The sequence below is a fragment of the Mercurialis annua genome, linkage group LG4, assembly GCF_937616625.2.
Source record: "Mercurialis annua linkage group LG4, ddMerAnnu1.2, whole genome shotgun sequence".
NCBI classification, from domain to species: domain Eukaryota; kingdom Viridiplantae; phylum Streptophyta; class Magnoliopsida; order Malpighiales; family Euphorbiaceae; genus Mercurialis; species Mercurialis annua.
The window spans coordinates 35,244,749-35,260,146 of NC_065573.1; the positions used below are offsets into that span (position 1 = coordinate 35,244,749).

Genomic DNA, 15,398 nt, shown 5'->3' on the forward strand with positions numbered 1-15,398 from the left:
AGATGTGTTTAACATCGTCCACACAAGCTTGTGACCGTAAGATTAGAGTTACCTTAGCTGAACCATTATATATAGGATGTGAAACAAGGAGAAGCTCACTGAATATCAAGCAACTGTAGAAGCAAAGAGCAAGGGAGTCAACAAGAAGCAGAAAGAAATGGCTTCCTCTATGATCTCATCCGCCACTGTCGCCACCGTGAGCAGGGCCAGCCCAGCTCAGGCCACCATGGTCGCTCCATTCACCGGTCTCAAGTCTGCCGCAGCTTTCCCCGTCACAAGGAAGGCTAACAATGACATTACTTCCATTGCAAGCAATGGCGGTAGAGTGCAATGCATGCAGGTACTTAACTCGTTTTTTATTATCTATTCTTGCAAAAAGTATTGTTGCAGGTGAAATAATTTTATTTATTTATAATTTTCTAAATTGATAGAAATATTTGTCTAAAAATAACTTCAATAGTCTGGTCAATTAATTTTATGTATTAATTCAGTATGGGAGGCAATTAAAAAAGATGAAGTTTTCAATTAATATTTATAAATACAATTCATTATCTTAATCATGTTAATTATATGATAATTATTCATATATATTTGAAGAGCTTTTTTATAAAATTTTCTATAGTAATAAAATTATTTTTAAAATAACATACAAATTTTTCATAAACTTAGATAGATAATAAAATTTCATGATTTTCTCTTAATTATGGACTTATTTTTAAAAAAACATTTTTTTGATTAAATTACTAATTTATTTTTTACTGCTTAAATATAATTGTCAGAACTATATTTATGTTAATTTGATCATATTTATAGATATAACAAATCATTTTTGCTTTCATTATTTTTCTTTGCTATTTGTGTTGAATGTTTAAGAAAATTTGAATAAAAATCGCTTTAATTTATTGAATATAATTTAAACTTTTCTTCCGACTATAATTTATAGGTGTGGCCACCACTTGGATTGAAGAAGTTCGAGACTCTTTCTTACCTTCCACCTCTAACCCCGGAGCAATTGGGAAAAGAAGTAGATTACCTTCTCCGCAAGGGATGGGTTCCTTGCTTGGAATTCGAAGTCGGGGTATAATTCTATTACAATTTTCTGGCTATAATTAATTAATGAATTAAATAAATTCGCGTTCTTTATAATCAAATTATGAAAATTTTCATTCAGAACGCTTTCGTCCACCGTGAGTTCCACGCATCACCCGGATACTATGACGGTCGTTACTGGACAATGTGGAAGCTGCCCATGTTTGGATGCACTGACTCATCTCAGGTGTTGAAGGAGTTGGAGGAGGCCATTAAAGCTTACCCTGCAGCTCACATCCGTATTATCGGATTCGACAACAACCGTCAAGTGCAGTGCATCAGTTTCATTGCCTACAAGCCCCCAAGCTAAGCTCATGGTCATTTCTGAACAAAATGTACCTTAACTATTAGGGTCATTCTTTGTTCTAGTTGTACTTATTTTTTTAAACCAAAATATGTTATTTTCTGTTTTTTGAATGTTTCCATTTGGCTTGTGTTTATTGTATTCTCGGATGTTGAATGAACTGGTTGAGAATTATTTGTTGAATAAAGCCTTGTTTCTTCTCAATCTATATATTGATTTTTTTTTAAGATATTTGTCCAATGCAGCAATTATTCAAGCTTGTGATAAATGGTAGAAATAAAATTTATGATATTTTTGTTAATTGGCTCTAATTATCCATTATCATTTAATTTATTTATTTTGATGAATCCATTATCATTTAATTAATATATATATATATATATATATATATATAATATATATATATATATATATATATATATATATATATATATATATTATATATATATATATATATATATATATATTATTTTATTTTATTAATTATTAACTAAAGTTACTTCTATTGTTCTGTTGTTTATTGTAATTTGAATTAATTTATAACTTCTATAGCATTCATTAGTTATAATTTTAGTCTATATAGTATATCAATCTCATTAGTAATTAATAGTAATATAAATAATTTTAGATTTAATTATATTATTAAATAGTAAAAAAATATTCAAACAATCCTTACAAGTAGATTTTAATAGATATTATATTGTAACTTTTCTTATCCAGATCTTTATATAATATATATATATATATATATATATATAATGATATGAGTAGTTTTGTTCTAATAAAAGCTGTAGAAATCATAGTAATTTCGATTGATTTAAAATTCGGTAACGTATCTGCTAGAGAAGTGCAAATACAAAAATATCTGATAATAATTTAGGTAGCTCTAAGTTGAGTGGACAAAATTTCCCCAATTATCTATTTGGATGTGTGCTGTTGATATTTGATAGGTATATTTGTGGACATGCCCTGATTTGGATAAAGATAGAGATAAGTTCTGTAACTGTTCCCTTCATGGAGTTAATCATACTGTAATTTTTCATTTGCCTTAATTTTTTTGTTAATGATATCTTACTTCGTTGAAGACACACCAGTATTCTAAAAAAAATAACCCAACACCTAAAAAATTAAGAAATAAATGTCAAACAAAAGAAACAATTTTAAGAAACAACGCATGGAATTCATGACTTGGTAGGTTTAGAAAATATTCTAAGCTGTTTATGAAAGAAATAATGTTACAGATTAAAACAAAGAATTTAAATTTTTATAATTGATCATAGTTCTTTTATTTAATAATATATAAAGTAGTTAAGTTTTCTAATTGTTTTGGAATAATTTAAAATAGCTAAAATTTAATCATTTACAAAAACAAATAAAATTTTAAAATAAAAAATAAATTATATAAATAAAAATTATTAGTTAAATATTGTCATTCTATAATAATAATTGAAAAAAATATTTTTTTTCTTATCAAACTTTTTAAAATATTGTAAAACTTCTGAAAATTTGTTAATATAACTTTTTTATAAACCCGTTAAAATTTAGAAATGTATTAAAAAATACTGGCATTTTATTAAAGGTTATTTAAATGTTTATTATAAATGTTACTAAATTATTGTTCATCCACTTAAATAAACCTTTAATTTACTTTTATATCATAATTTTCAATACCAATATGATTATATTGTGATGGAATCCACACGCGCATGGAAGTCGAAATTATTTAGTAGACATTGAATTATGTTTTTCAACGATAAATCCTACATTTACGAGTAAAAGAATTGAGGCAATACTAATTATCGAAAGTAGTATAAAATAGATAAAAAATTACTAAAAGAGAATTCTTCGAACTATGCCTTTGGAACAAAAAATAATCTAAAAATATTAGGAACAACTTAGATTCTTCATGTCTCACACACTCATGATTAATTTTAAAAGTCATATGTGTGATCATATACAGTGAACAAGAATCAACTTTACAATACTAAGAATATTGTTCTTAATTAGAATATACTACTGCATACTTGACCAATTAACTATTTCTAGCAACAAAATTATCCTAATCCTAAGTTACCTTAAAATAGAATCATAAACCGAACAGAACTCTAGGCATATCAGCATTGCTGCACCTTCTTTATTTTACGGCTTAATTGGACTAATCTAAACGTTTTGAAGAAGACCATACACGGAAAATTATTATAATTTAAACTTGCTGAACTGAAATAATTTTAAAGATTAACTATTTTTAGGTAGATCAATCAAACATAAACTTCCATGGAAAAACATGCTCTATAAGTTTTTTTTTATGAATGAAAATATTATAAAAACAACCACGAGAAGTGGTTAAAAAAATCCCTACGACTCAAGAGTTTACGCACAATTAAGGCTACGACTCTGAGAGAGAATACAAAATCATCCCAAAATACAATCTGGATTTTTAAGAAATTTCAAGCAAGAATACGGAAAAGAAAGGTTGCAAAACTTGTAAGAGTTACAAGCCTTAATGAAACAACTATGAACTAAATTCTCAATACTAGTCAGCTTTTGTTGGAAGATATAAACTTCCATTGACTAAATAAATTAAATCTATAAATTTATTAAAATATAATATTCTTAACTTTATAGTCTAAATATGCATTATAAATATATAATCTACTATTATTTAAATAAATGAGATACTTTAATCAATAGTCTTTAATTGGTTAAAAATCAACTATAAAATGCCATTAATAAAATATAAAAAGTCCAAGAACCAAACTGGATATTTTTCAATACTAATATAACACTGTCACTACTTGCGCAAACAGACAAACCTCAGAAGGTGAAAGTTCCAAGTGCAGGGACCTCGAGTACCATTTTTTTGTGTATGGATTGCAAAAAACAAAATCACCAAAAGCAGGGACCTAGAAAGAGGTTTAGCCAATTTCTGATGTATACCAAATGTTACCTTCAAAAGTAACTTTTTTCTCGTACCGATCATCTCCATTCGCTAAACCAATACCATTCATCACCTCCGGCAAAGAGCGGTAGCAACAACCGCATTCCGCCTCGAACCACAGCCATTCCTCCTCGTAAGTCCAGTACAGCGGCCACTCTTCCCACCAAACCGCCCCGCCCTCCCATTTCTCCATCTTCGCGCCCCTTTTCGCAATGTCCCCGAGTACATCAATGTCGCGGCTTTCATCAGCTTCAAAAATAGCGTACTCTTGTTCAGTTATATCACTATTTCTTCTATCAGTAGCCATGATCTTATAAAGAGCTTTCAAATTTCTTCTTGCTCTTGCATTGATTCTTGCTTTTCTTGAGCTATAATCGTTTTCCTCTTTGGTTCTTTTAATTCTTCTTCCTTCGTACACTGAGCTTACTTTTGCTCTTTTCATTCTTGAGAAGAGAATGGTGCATATGGAGTGAAGGGAAATGTGTTCGTGAATTTGCATAAATAGTAGCTGAATGTTTAAGATTAGATTGTGAAAAATTAATGTTTGAAGATGTAATTAGCAAATAAATTTTTATGTTTACAATTAATACATAACTAATTAACCTGGAATAGAAGATCTTTTCTTTTTTCTTTAAAACTTTTCTATGTGTGCTTTTAAAAAAGGCAAAATATCTCAAAAATCATTTTGAACTTTTTTCAATAGCACCTGACTTTTGTAAATTCGCTATTTTGTATTTTTGATTTTAAATTGTACAATAAATTGTTAATTTTGGATGATTTTATTACTCTAAGAATGAAACCACTTAAAACAACTAAATAAAAAGATAATATTATATTTTTTTCCATTTGATTTTTTTTAAAAATATATTTTAAAAAAATACAAATAAATCCTAAGTAAGAAATTTATAGATATATAATTAATTTTTAAAATTTAAATAAATTACAAACCAACAATCGTTAACGCTGCCGCCGCCCTTCGACCCCGACTTTCAATTATAACATCAAAGACTATTTAGGATATATGCTAAACATGAAGGATTCATTTGAATTTTATCTGAGTGAAAAAGAAGTCAATTTCATGCTTCAAATAATTAAAAGTTGAAAACACGAAATAGATAAAATTGATGATTTTACAAGATCAAGATGTTACTGAAGAAATTCTAAAAGTCGATAGTTTTTTAGACATTTTGCCTATAAAAAATATATAAAATTATCATTACACCTATCAAGGTGGTTATAAAAGTTAGAGATAAAATATAATAAGGATTTGGATGTGTCTAAAAACCTGATATAAAATGAAAATTTTAAGTTTTGATTAAAAAGGGATATAATAGAGTTTTTATACGTATGAAAAAAATAAAAATAAAAATGCCATAGTTTTGCAATTTTATGATGTTAAAATATAAAACTACCTTTTGTGCCCTAAAAATAGAAAAAATTATTATTATTAGTGTTCCATACAACAAAAGAAATATTTGTAATGTTGCTTAAAGATAGAATTATCAAAAAATTATTCCAGACATAACATACGAGTCTTAAATTAATATAGTCAATTTAAATTTTAATTTAAATTTTTAAATATTTTATCGATATAAATGGACAATGATTCACTAAATTTTTAATTCGCGTGAAAATATAATTTTTTTTCTTTCTTTAAAAAATGGAGGAAGTAACATTAATTATGACGTAGACTAACGATTCACTCCGAAAATCAAATTGTTGAACAAACTTTAACAATAATATTGTCTCTAAAAATAGTCTTAGGTAGACTCCATCACGTAATCCATAAATTAAACTCATCATCTTAAAACACATCATTAAATGTGTAATATTTAACAAAAATTACATTAATGTCATTATTTTAATAATATATTTTAAAGTGGCTGGTTTAGTCCACGGATGATACGGTGGACTGAATCTACCAAACAATTTCTCTGTTTCTAATTCATCTTTTCACATGAATGTTAATCGAACTTGACGCATATGCGTTTATGTCCATTTAATTTTTTATTTTAATTAAATGATATGGATAAGAATCAAAATCTTAAATTTTTAAATTATAAAGACTTTGATACCCATCAAATAATTAACCCATTCTAAATTTTAAGGTGTCAGGTGAGAATTCAACATAGTATTATTTTTAACAAAATTTAATACTTATGATAAAATAATTAATTTATTTTAAAATTTAATTTTACATGAATTTTTTTGACAAATATAATTGTATTAGATTAGATTGGGAGAGTGATCACTAGTGATTGTGTTATTTAATACATTTAAATCTTAAATCTAGTATAGATTTTGGTGTGAGAATATATTCCATTTTAGATTGTGAAAATAAATGAGATATTCACCATAGGACTCTTAAGTATCTAAAAGCAATTATGATTTTTAAATACTAGATTACCAAAATCTGCTTTATGGCAAAAAGAGTTCAATAATTAATAGGTAGACCAGAGATATAATTTTGGAGCGTCAACTTAGGACTATGCAGTACAGACCCATGTATAAAAAAACGGATATTACTTAAACATGGACAGAAGAAAATAAGGCCTATAAATTTTTCAAATTTAAATTTGGTCGTTTTATCAAAGATGAAAAAACATTTTAACTTTGTAATTATGTAAAAAAAAAATCTATTTATTTATATTTAAATTTTAATTTTAAATATTTGTGTCTTTTATTATTGTGATTAAGTTTTCATAGCGATTTTTTTTAGAAGTTAGACAATATTTTAAAATTTACTTGTAATTATTAAAGGACACAAATGTTTTGACTAAAACAGTAAACATTAAGATTTTGGACACAATTGTAAAAAAATAAACTCTTTCAAATCAGATATAATTAAAAAGAATTGTTGGAACTGGTAAAAGACATAAATATTTGCATAAAAAAATAGTTAAGCCATAAAGATAATGTTATTACAAGGTCATTTATGCTAAAAATGAATTTCCATCTCTTTAATGCTAACAAAATATACATATTTAAAACATAAATCGTTATTGAATGAAATGTCCATGCTAATTAACTTTTGACTAAATCACCATACACAATTTTCTATATATTTAATATAATAAATTTTAAACAATTCAAAAATAATGACTTACATAATTATGTCATTGCATATGAATATAGCAAAAAAAAAAAAAATCAATATCTAAAGTAGGATAGAAATTAATAAGTAAGTTAGCAGGTGTACACAAATAGGAGTGTGCTTGAGCCAAATCACATTAGGTCGAGTGTGTTATAAAAATTCAAATTCAAATAAATTTAAATTTTTTAAAATGGAGTTCGAGTTTGAATGATATTTGAATTATCCGAATCTGACGGGTACCACAAGTTTTTTTTGATAATTAGGAAGGGGGGAGTGAGACTCGAATAAGAGACTTCTTACCAAGAAGTCTGTGACTATTACCACTGTGTTACAAAAGTATCACGAGTTTTGATCGAGATAAAATTCAAATAGCTCGATTTCAAATTTGGCTCCAGATAAAATTTAAGTAGCTCAAGGTAGATTTTGAATCAATCTCAATCATTTTACAAGTTAATATTACCGAGTAAAGTTGCGAATAGCTCAATTAGTTTACATCCCTCGAAAAGGAGTTTGAAATTTTAGGTCAAAAATTATATACACACGCACACATATATGATCGGAGTCGCGGCTAGGAGCTAGGCATTCCAAATGTGCACCCCCACCAAGAGAACCTTATCATTATAGGTCCCCATTCATGGGACAATGTATGGCAGTCACTCACTATTATTCATAATCGCAGTTGTCATTCGGAGCCATGAAGATGTCAATAGGATATTCGAGACCCAACCTCACCTCTTCAGAAATTCTGAATTAATAATATGGACAAATACTAATTTACATGATACCCACAAAACCCAAAAGCTTGACCGTCGAGTCTGTTAACCGGGATCATTTTCACTTTTATTAACAAGTATTTATCCAATTCAATGTTAAAGTTTGCATCTTGAGGCGAACTTTTATACATTTTTCAATTTTCTATCACCAATATTAATATATAATCCATTTCATGCATTTCTTGGTGAGTTGACATGTGCTGCACTAAATATAGTATAATTTAAACTCAATAATATGATAAAACTGATTATAAAAAAAATATATGATAAAGCTACAACATCAAAATTGTATCCCGGTTATTTGTAAGCAAACTAGTAAAACTTAGTTTCACAAGGATTGATTTGTATCCTTGCGCCTAAATACCAAATGACAAAGGTTTGTTTGAAAAAAATTCTTAGATGTATCAAATCCACCGCATAGTACTATTAACTATCTATTTAATGTTTTATATGTGGCGTGATTATTTATAACAACCAATTAATGACAAGCATGTATATAATTGACTTAATGGTATAAGAAACTATGAATTTTAGCTTGTTTTGTAAATTTAACACGAACTTTTAATTTTGGCAAATCAAACATGAATTATCGTTTTTTTACAATTTTAGATACCGAACAATTTTTTATCAAAAAAACACTGATGTGCATACTTAAATAATCACTGTTCCGGTGTCTACATTTCAGATAGAAAATTGTTCAATCATTATATCATACTACATATAAGCATGTAGAAAAAAATCATAAAGGGAAAGTAATTAGGTGTTATATTGTTAATGAACGTTGAATCGCTTAAATTAAATTTATCTTAAATTTTATTTATTTTAAAAAGCCTAATGTCTAAATAAATTTTAACACCCTTCCTGCTTTTTTTTCTTGGCTTAATACATCATTTGACCCCTAAACTATACACTTTTATTCTCTGAGACTCTTAAACTAATTTAATATTCTATTAGACCTCTTAACTTTATTTTTTGTTCTATTTAACCCGTCAACTGCAATTTTTTTGCCGATCTGACCTTTTTCCTCCAACGTGGCAAAAGCACGTGTTTTCAAACGCTTTGAAGCGCGTAAAGGATAATTAAAATGCATAAATTGTTCTATTGAACTCCCGAACTACACTATTTTGTTCTATTTGACCCCTGAACTTATTTTATTTTTCTATTGCACCTTCAAACTTTTAATTTTTACCCATTTAACCTTCTCGAAAATACAATTATTTAATTTTTATTCATTTAATCTTCTAGAAAAATAAAAAAATATTGAAATTTAGTCAAATAATTGCATAATATAACTTCTTGTACATGTAAATATTCGTTTACATTTCAATAATGATAAATAAAGTATGTCTGTTTTTAACGATATTATAAAATATATAAATTTACTATATTGTGATAATTTTAAAAAAAGACTAATTTTTTTAAAAAATTATAATTTTTAGTGTGTTTCACGAATTTTCAATTTTAAAATTTTTAATACACCAGCTTTTAGTTTTTTGCGATTTCAAACTTTTCAAATTAATTCTGAATTATTAAAATTTATGTTAAAATTGGAAATCACGCTAAATTTCATGATTTTTAAAGTCTTAAATGATTTTTTCAAATAACATGTAAAGTACATCACTTTTTATTTTAAATTTAAAAAAATATTTAGGCTTAATATATTTTTTGAACCCTAAACCTTACCCTTTTATTTCCTATGACCTCTAAATTATTTTAGTGTTCCATTGGACCTCTTAACTATTTTTTTTATTCTATTTAACTCCATGTCAGCAAAGCCATGTCAGCAATATCATCCACGTCATCGCGCGTGGTGTTCACATTCCGAATGAGGGGTTAAATAGAACAAAAAAAAAGAGTTAAGAGGTTCAAAATAACATAAAATTAGTTTAGAGGTCGCAGAGAATAAAATGGTATAGTTTAGAGTTCAAATGATGTACTAAACCTTTCTTCTTTCTAGCGCAAAGGTATCACTAACTCTATGAGAGATAATAATTTGATGGAGCTTTGCTATGAGAATTTTCGATCATTGTCAATCTGCAACTATGAAAAATGTTGAGTTTATAGCAAAAGGATTTTGTTTACAATTAGATAACGAATATGCTATTAAACTTTGGTCGAGAAGAAGCTGTGTCACTTTGTTCTAGTTTAGTCGACCATGGCGCAAGAAGAAAGAGATTTCCTACTTTGTATATTATCGTATTAAATGTATAAAAAATATATTAATAATATCTTCTTTAAATTATCAAATGTGTATTTGGCAAAAAAAAAATTATCAAATGTGTATAATAAATAAGTATGTAAAAATATAAAAAAATCATTTATTAGGTTAAATTGAAATATTTTAATTTACATAGTATTTTTAAAAAATTAAATGATTTATTGAGATAATATTGTGGTTAACCCAAAAGTCAGTCCTTGCGGTTACAATTACTTAGCACCAATTGGGCAGTTTTCATAAATGTCCAATAATTTGGTCACAACAAAATATTTGGAATATAGATTGGGTTTTTTACACAAATCCCCTAAAAATGCTATGGTGTTTCACTTTTTCCTCACCATTTTGATTTTGGCAAAAATCTCTCAAAAAAAAATAAAAAGTTTACAAAAATCCCTCATAACCCAAAAAAAAAAAAGAGACAATATTGTCCTTAATATTTTTCAACATTTCATTGGTCTATGTTTGAATCAATCAAATGATGACACGTGGCAAATGTGGATTTGGTTAGACAAACTAACCAACCGCCACCGACCAATTTTCGGTCCGACCGGCCGGACCACCGCGGTCAACGCCCGGACCGCCGTGGTCAACGCTGGTCAACGGCCGGTCAACGCCCGGACCACCGCGGTCAACGCCGGTCAACGGCCGGACCATCGCGGTCAACGCTCGAACCACCGCGGTCAACGGCGGTCAACGGCAATCAACTATAGTGGTGAGATTTTAAAAGAATTAAATAAAATACAAATTTGCTATTAGTAGGAATAGAACCCATGACCTCTCACTCTTTGTCCATGTGTCTAAGCATTAAGGCAAGACATGTTTGTTGTCTTTATTTACTCTTTTATATATATATATATACATATACTATTTAATAATATATAAGAAAGCATTTAAACTAAATATAAACATATTAAAATGGTTGATTATAAATAATATATTATTATAAAATATTACGCTTGTTAAAATTTAAATTAATTTATTCTAATTAAATTAATACTAGTGTAAATTAAATATTAACTTAAAGTAAATTAAGTTAAAATAAATTTATAAATTAATGTATTAGAAACACAATTAACTTAATGTCAACTCGATATAAACTCAAAATAAATTATATAAGTTAATTTAGTTGATATTAAGTTAGTTTTTAAAATTATAATAAATTACTAAAAAAATTGCTTCAAATTGACATGTAACCTTCATCAAGTTTACATTGAGTTGACATTAGGTTCACATCGAGTAGACATTAGGTTCACATTGAGTTTACATTGAGTTAATATTAAGTTACATTTCAAAATTAAAATAATTTACTTTTTCAGATTGACATTAAATTTATATTGAGTTTACATTAGGTTTGCATTGCATTGACATGATATTTACACTGAGTTGACATTAGGATTACATTGAATTGACATTACGTTTACATTGAGTCGTCATTAAGTTGATATTAAGTTGACGTTGAGTTGATATTAAGTTAATTTTTAAAATTATAATAATTTACTAAAACATTTACTTTGAATTGACATGTAGTTTACATCAATTTTACATTGAGTTGATATTAGATTTACATTCACTTGACATTGAGTCGACATTGAGTTGATATTAAGTTTAATTTATATTAAGTTTACATTTAGTTGATATTAGGTTTATATTGAGTTGACATTGAGTCATCATTGAGTTTACATTGATTCGACGTTGAGTTGACATTAGATTTATATTGGGTTGACACTGAATCATCATTGAATTTAAATTGATTTGACGTTAAGTTGACATTAATTTACAAAAATAATTACAAAAAATCTTAAATAATTTACTTTCAATATACAATTAGTTTATTTTTCAAAGTATGAATTATAAAAAAATAATTTTACTATTATAATAAAAAATAATTTCATTTAAAATTTATAATTATTTATCAAAATATTTACTTTGAGTTGATATTTAGTGAACATTAAATTTACATTAAGTTGACATAAATTTATATTAAGTTCACATTAAGTTTACTTTGAGTTTATATTGAGTTGACATTGAGTTCATATTAAGTTTATATTCAGTTCATATTAAGTTTATATTGAGTTGACATTGAGTCATCATTGAGTTTACATTGATTCGACGTTGAGTTGACATTAGGTTTATATTGGGTTGACACTGAGTCATCATTGAGTTTACATTGATTCGACGTTGAGTTGACATTAAATTTACATAAATCATTGCGAAAAATCTTAAATAATATACTTTCATTCTAAAATTAGTTTATTTTTAAAAGTATGAATTATAAAAAAATAATTTTACTATTATAATAAAACAAATAATTTCATTTAAAATTTATAATTATTTATCAAAATATTTACTTTGAGTTGATATTTAGTGAACATTAAATTTACATTAAGTTGACATAAATTTATATTAAGTTCACATTAAGTTTACTTTGAGTTTATATTAAATTGACATTGAGTTCATATTAAGTTTATATTCAGTTCATTTATTATAAATTTACTTTCGACTCATGTCAATAAAATCTTAGATAGTTTGCTTTTAAATTACTATTACTTTATTTGTCATTTTATAAATTATTTTTAATAGTATAAATAATAAAGTTAACATTAAGTTGTCATTGAGTTGACATTAAGTCGTTATTAGGTTTATATTGAATTTTTGCCCACCATGGCGGGTCCCACCACCACGTATCCGACCACGACCACCTCGGGTTTGACCAACAAACTATTATATTTTTTAATTTTAACAAGTGAAATATCTTACTAGTCTTACTCATATTAATAGAGAGTGTAAAATATAAATATATGTATATTTTATATTTTTACTGTGTAAATATTTATTAAATAAATTAAATTAGACTTATTTAATAGTAACTTAAATTTAAACTGATATTTAGTTTATATTTAATTTATACTATAAAAATAATTTCATTCTAATAAATTTATAATCAGATGTATATAATATATATATACATTATAGAGCAAATGTTGACAGCAATAAGCCTTTACCTTAATGGCAAAGCACTTGGTCATTCTTGTAAAAGGTTAAGGGTTCAAATCCCCTTAACCCCAATATGATGTTTTATTTAATTTTTAATTATTAAACAAGTATTGGTCCAACCATTAAAAATGGTCAGACCACCAACCATTGGTGATCCGACCGGCGTTCACCAGCATTGGTCTGACCGTTGACCGCGGTGGTCCGGCCGTTGACCGCTGTGGTCCGGCCGTTGACCGGCCAATAATGGTCTGACCGGTGGTGGTTCGGTTAGAATTGGCCGGTTTATGTAAAATGAGGAGAAATTATTAGGTGTAATGAAAACACAATAAGTAAAATACACCATAGGGATAAAATAGTAATCACAACTACTAAAGGGTAGGAATGAAAAGAATCTTTTAAAATTGAGGGATTTTTGCAAAAAAAAAAAATTGGGTGATTTATACAAACTTTTGAGTTTTTGGGTGATTTGGTATAATTTTCTCATATAGATTTGTAATTTATTAGGTATAAATGAAATTATTTGTTTTTATTCTTAAATGTACCTTTTGTTCATATAGTTTGTTGGGCTTGAATTATGGGTTAGGCCCATTCAAATGGAGCAAGGGAAATCAAGAAACAGAAAGGTGAGCGAGGGAAGCCCGTTTGGCCTGGTGAAGCTAAAGAAGAGGGGGGGAAGGTGGGCTGGAAATGGGCTGACAGGAATGGTTCACAGAAAAATAAAGATTCTTTTTAATTTTAATTTATAAATTAATTGACCTAAAAAAATTGCAACTAATTAACCTCAATTTTGTCGACAAAAAAAAGACCCTCAATTCTGTCGCTTGATATTTTTACTCCTCCTTTATACAACTTTATCATTTAATTTATTTCTACTGCAGATCTTGATCACACATATGGAGCCAAAATAATATTTTAATCAATAATAAAAATAATAGCTTATAAAATAAACTCTTAAATTATCCATCAAATGCTAATTCTACAAGTTGTGCATTTGAAGATAAATAATAATAAATAAACTCTAATGTTTAGATCTAATTGGCTTTATAAAACTATCTTAAAAAAAATATTAAAATATACCTCTAATTATGAATAAATTCAATCCAAAGTTTCTAAATCAGTTGGTATTTTTATTAAACTTCTAAGTATCCCAATTTGATCTGGAAAATTAGAATAATAATAAACCAAGTATATAAAGGTTATTCATGCATATATAATCAATTTTAAACATGCAAAATAATTTGAACACAAGAAACATGATCAAAATAATTAAAATCAAATAAAAAACAAGTGATAAGGTATGACAAAAAGAACATTGATAAGCCGTAAAATAATTTGAGAGTTGGATATTATTTATCATAAATTGTAAAATTAACGGATCCAATTATCACAAGTATTTTCTAAGGATTTATTTATCATTTTAATAAAAAAATATGGATATATAAAACCATATTGCCATTTTAATTTGTACTTTTCCGGTAAGATTTCTTTTTGTAAACATTAAAAACTAATTCTCCCTCCGTTCTATAAATATATAAAAGATTGACTCACTTGAGTAAAATTCCTAATTCCGCCACTCTCTCTATATCTATAAACGGTTTCCAAAGATTCAAAGTGTAAAAGAAAAAGAAACGATGTAGTACAACTACAAGGATATGCTACCCAAAAAAAAAAGGAATGGTTTCGTAAAGAGAGAAGCAATTAGATGATACCTCTCTCACATTTGAGGCATTCATCAACTATTTCACCCTTTTTTTTCTCCCTTTTCTCATGCCTTGTATTTTTGGATAGCGATAGAACATAACTATTTATTCAGATTCATAAAAAAAAAACTATTTATTCAGGTTTTTGTAAGGTGTGAAGAGTTATTGGCAACTATATATTAGACTAATGTGACAACGATAATTATTGACAACTATATCGTTAATGTCTTAAACTTAAATACCGTTGTTTGGGTTGAAATTTTTTAAAATTTGTAAATTTAGTACACT

At 27.0% G+C, this 15,398-nt stretch overlaps 2 protein-coding genes across 2 annotated transcripts; one reads left to right on the plus strand and one right to left on the minus strand.

Moving 5' to 3' along the window:
- Positions 1 to 85: 85 nt before the first annotated feature.
- LOC126677526 (ribulose bisphosphate carboxylase small subunit, chloroplastic-like) lies at positions 86 to 1,597 on the plus strand. Its single transcript, XM_050372190.2, has 3 exons — positions 86 to 340; positions 944 to 1,078; positions 1,172 to 1,597. The coding sequence occupies exons 1-3, from the start codon at positions 158 to 160 to the stop codon at positions 1,397 to 1,399; spliced, it is 546 nt and encodes a 181-aa protein (XP_050228147.1). The 5' UTR covers positions 86 to 157; the 3' UTR covers positions 1,400 to 1,597.
- Positions 1,598 to 3,779: 2,182 nt separating this feature from the next.
- Positions 3,780 to 4,773, minus strand: LOC126678633 (uncharacterized). Its single transcript, XM_050373528.1, has 2 exons — positions 4,341 to 4,773; positions 3,780 to 3,787 (listed from the first exon to the last, which is right to left on the minus strand). The coding sequence occupies exons 1-2, from the start codon at positions 4,771 to 4,773 to the stop codon at positions 3,780 to 3,782; spliced, it is 441 nt and encodes a 146-aa protein (XP_050229485.1).
- Positions 4,774 to 15,398: the final 10,625 nt, after the last annotated feature.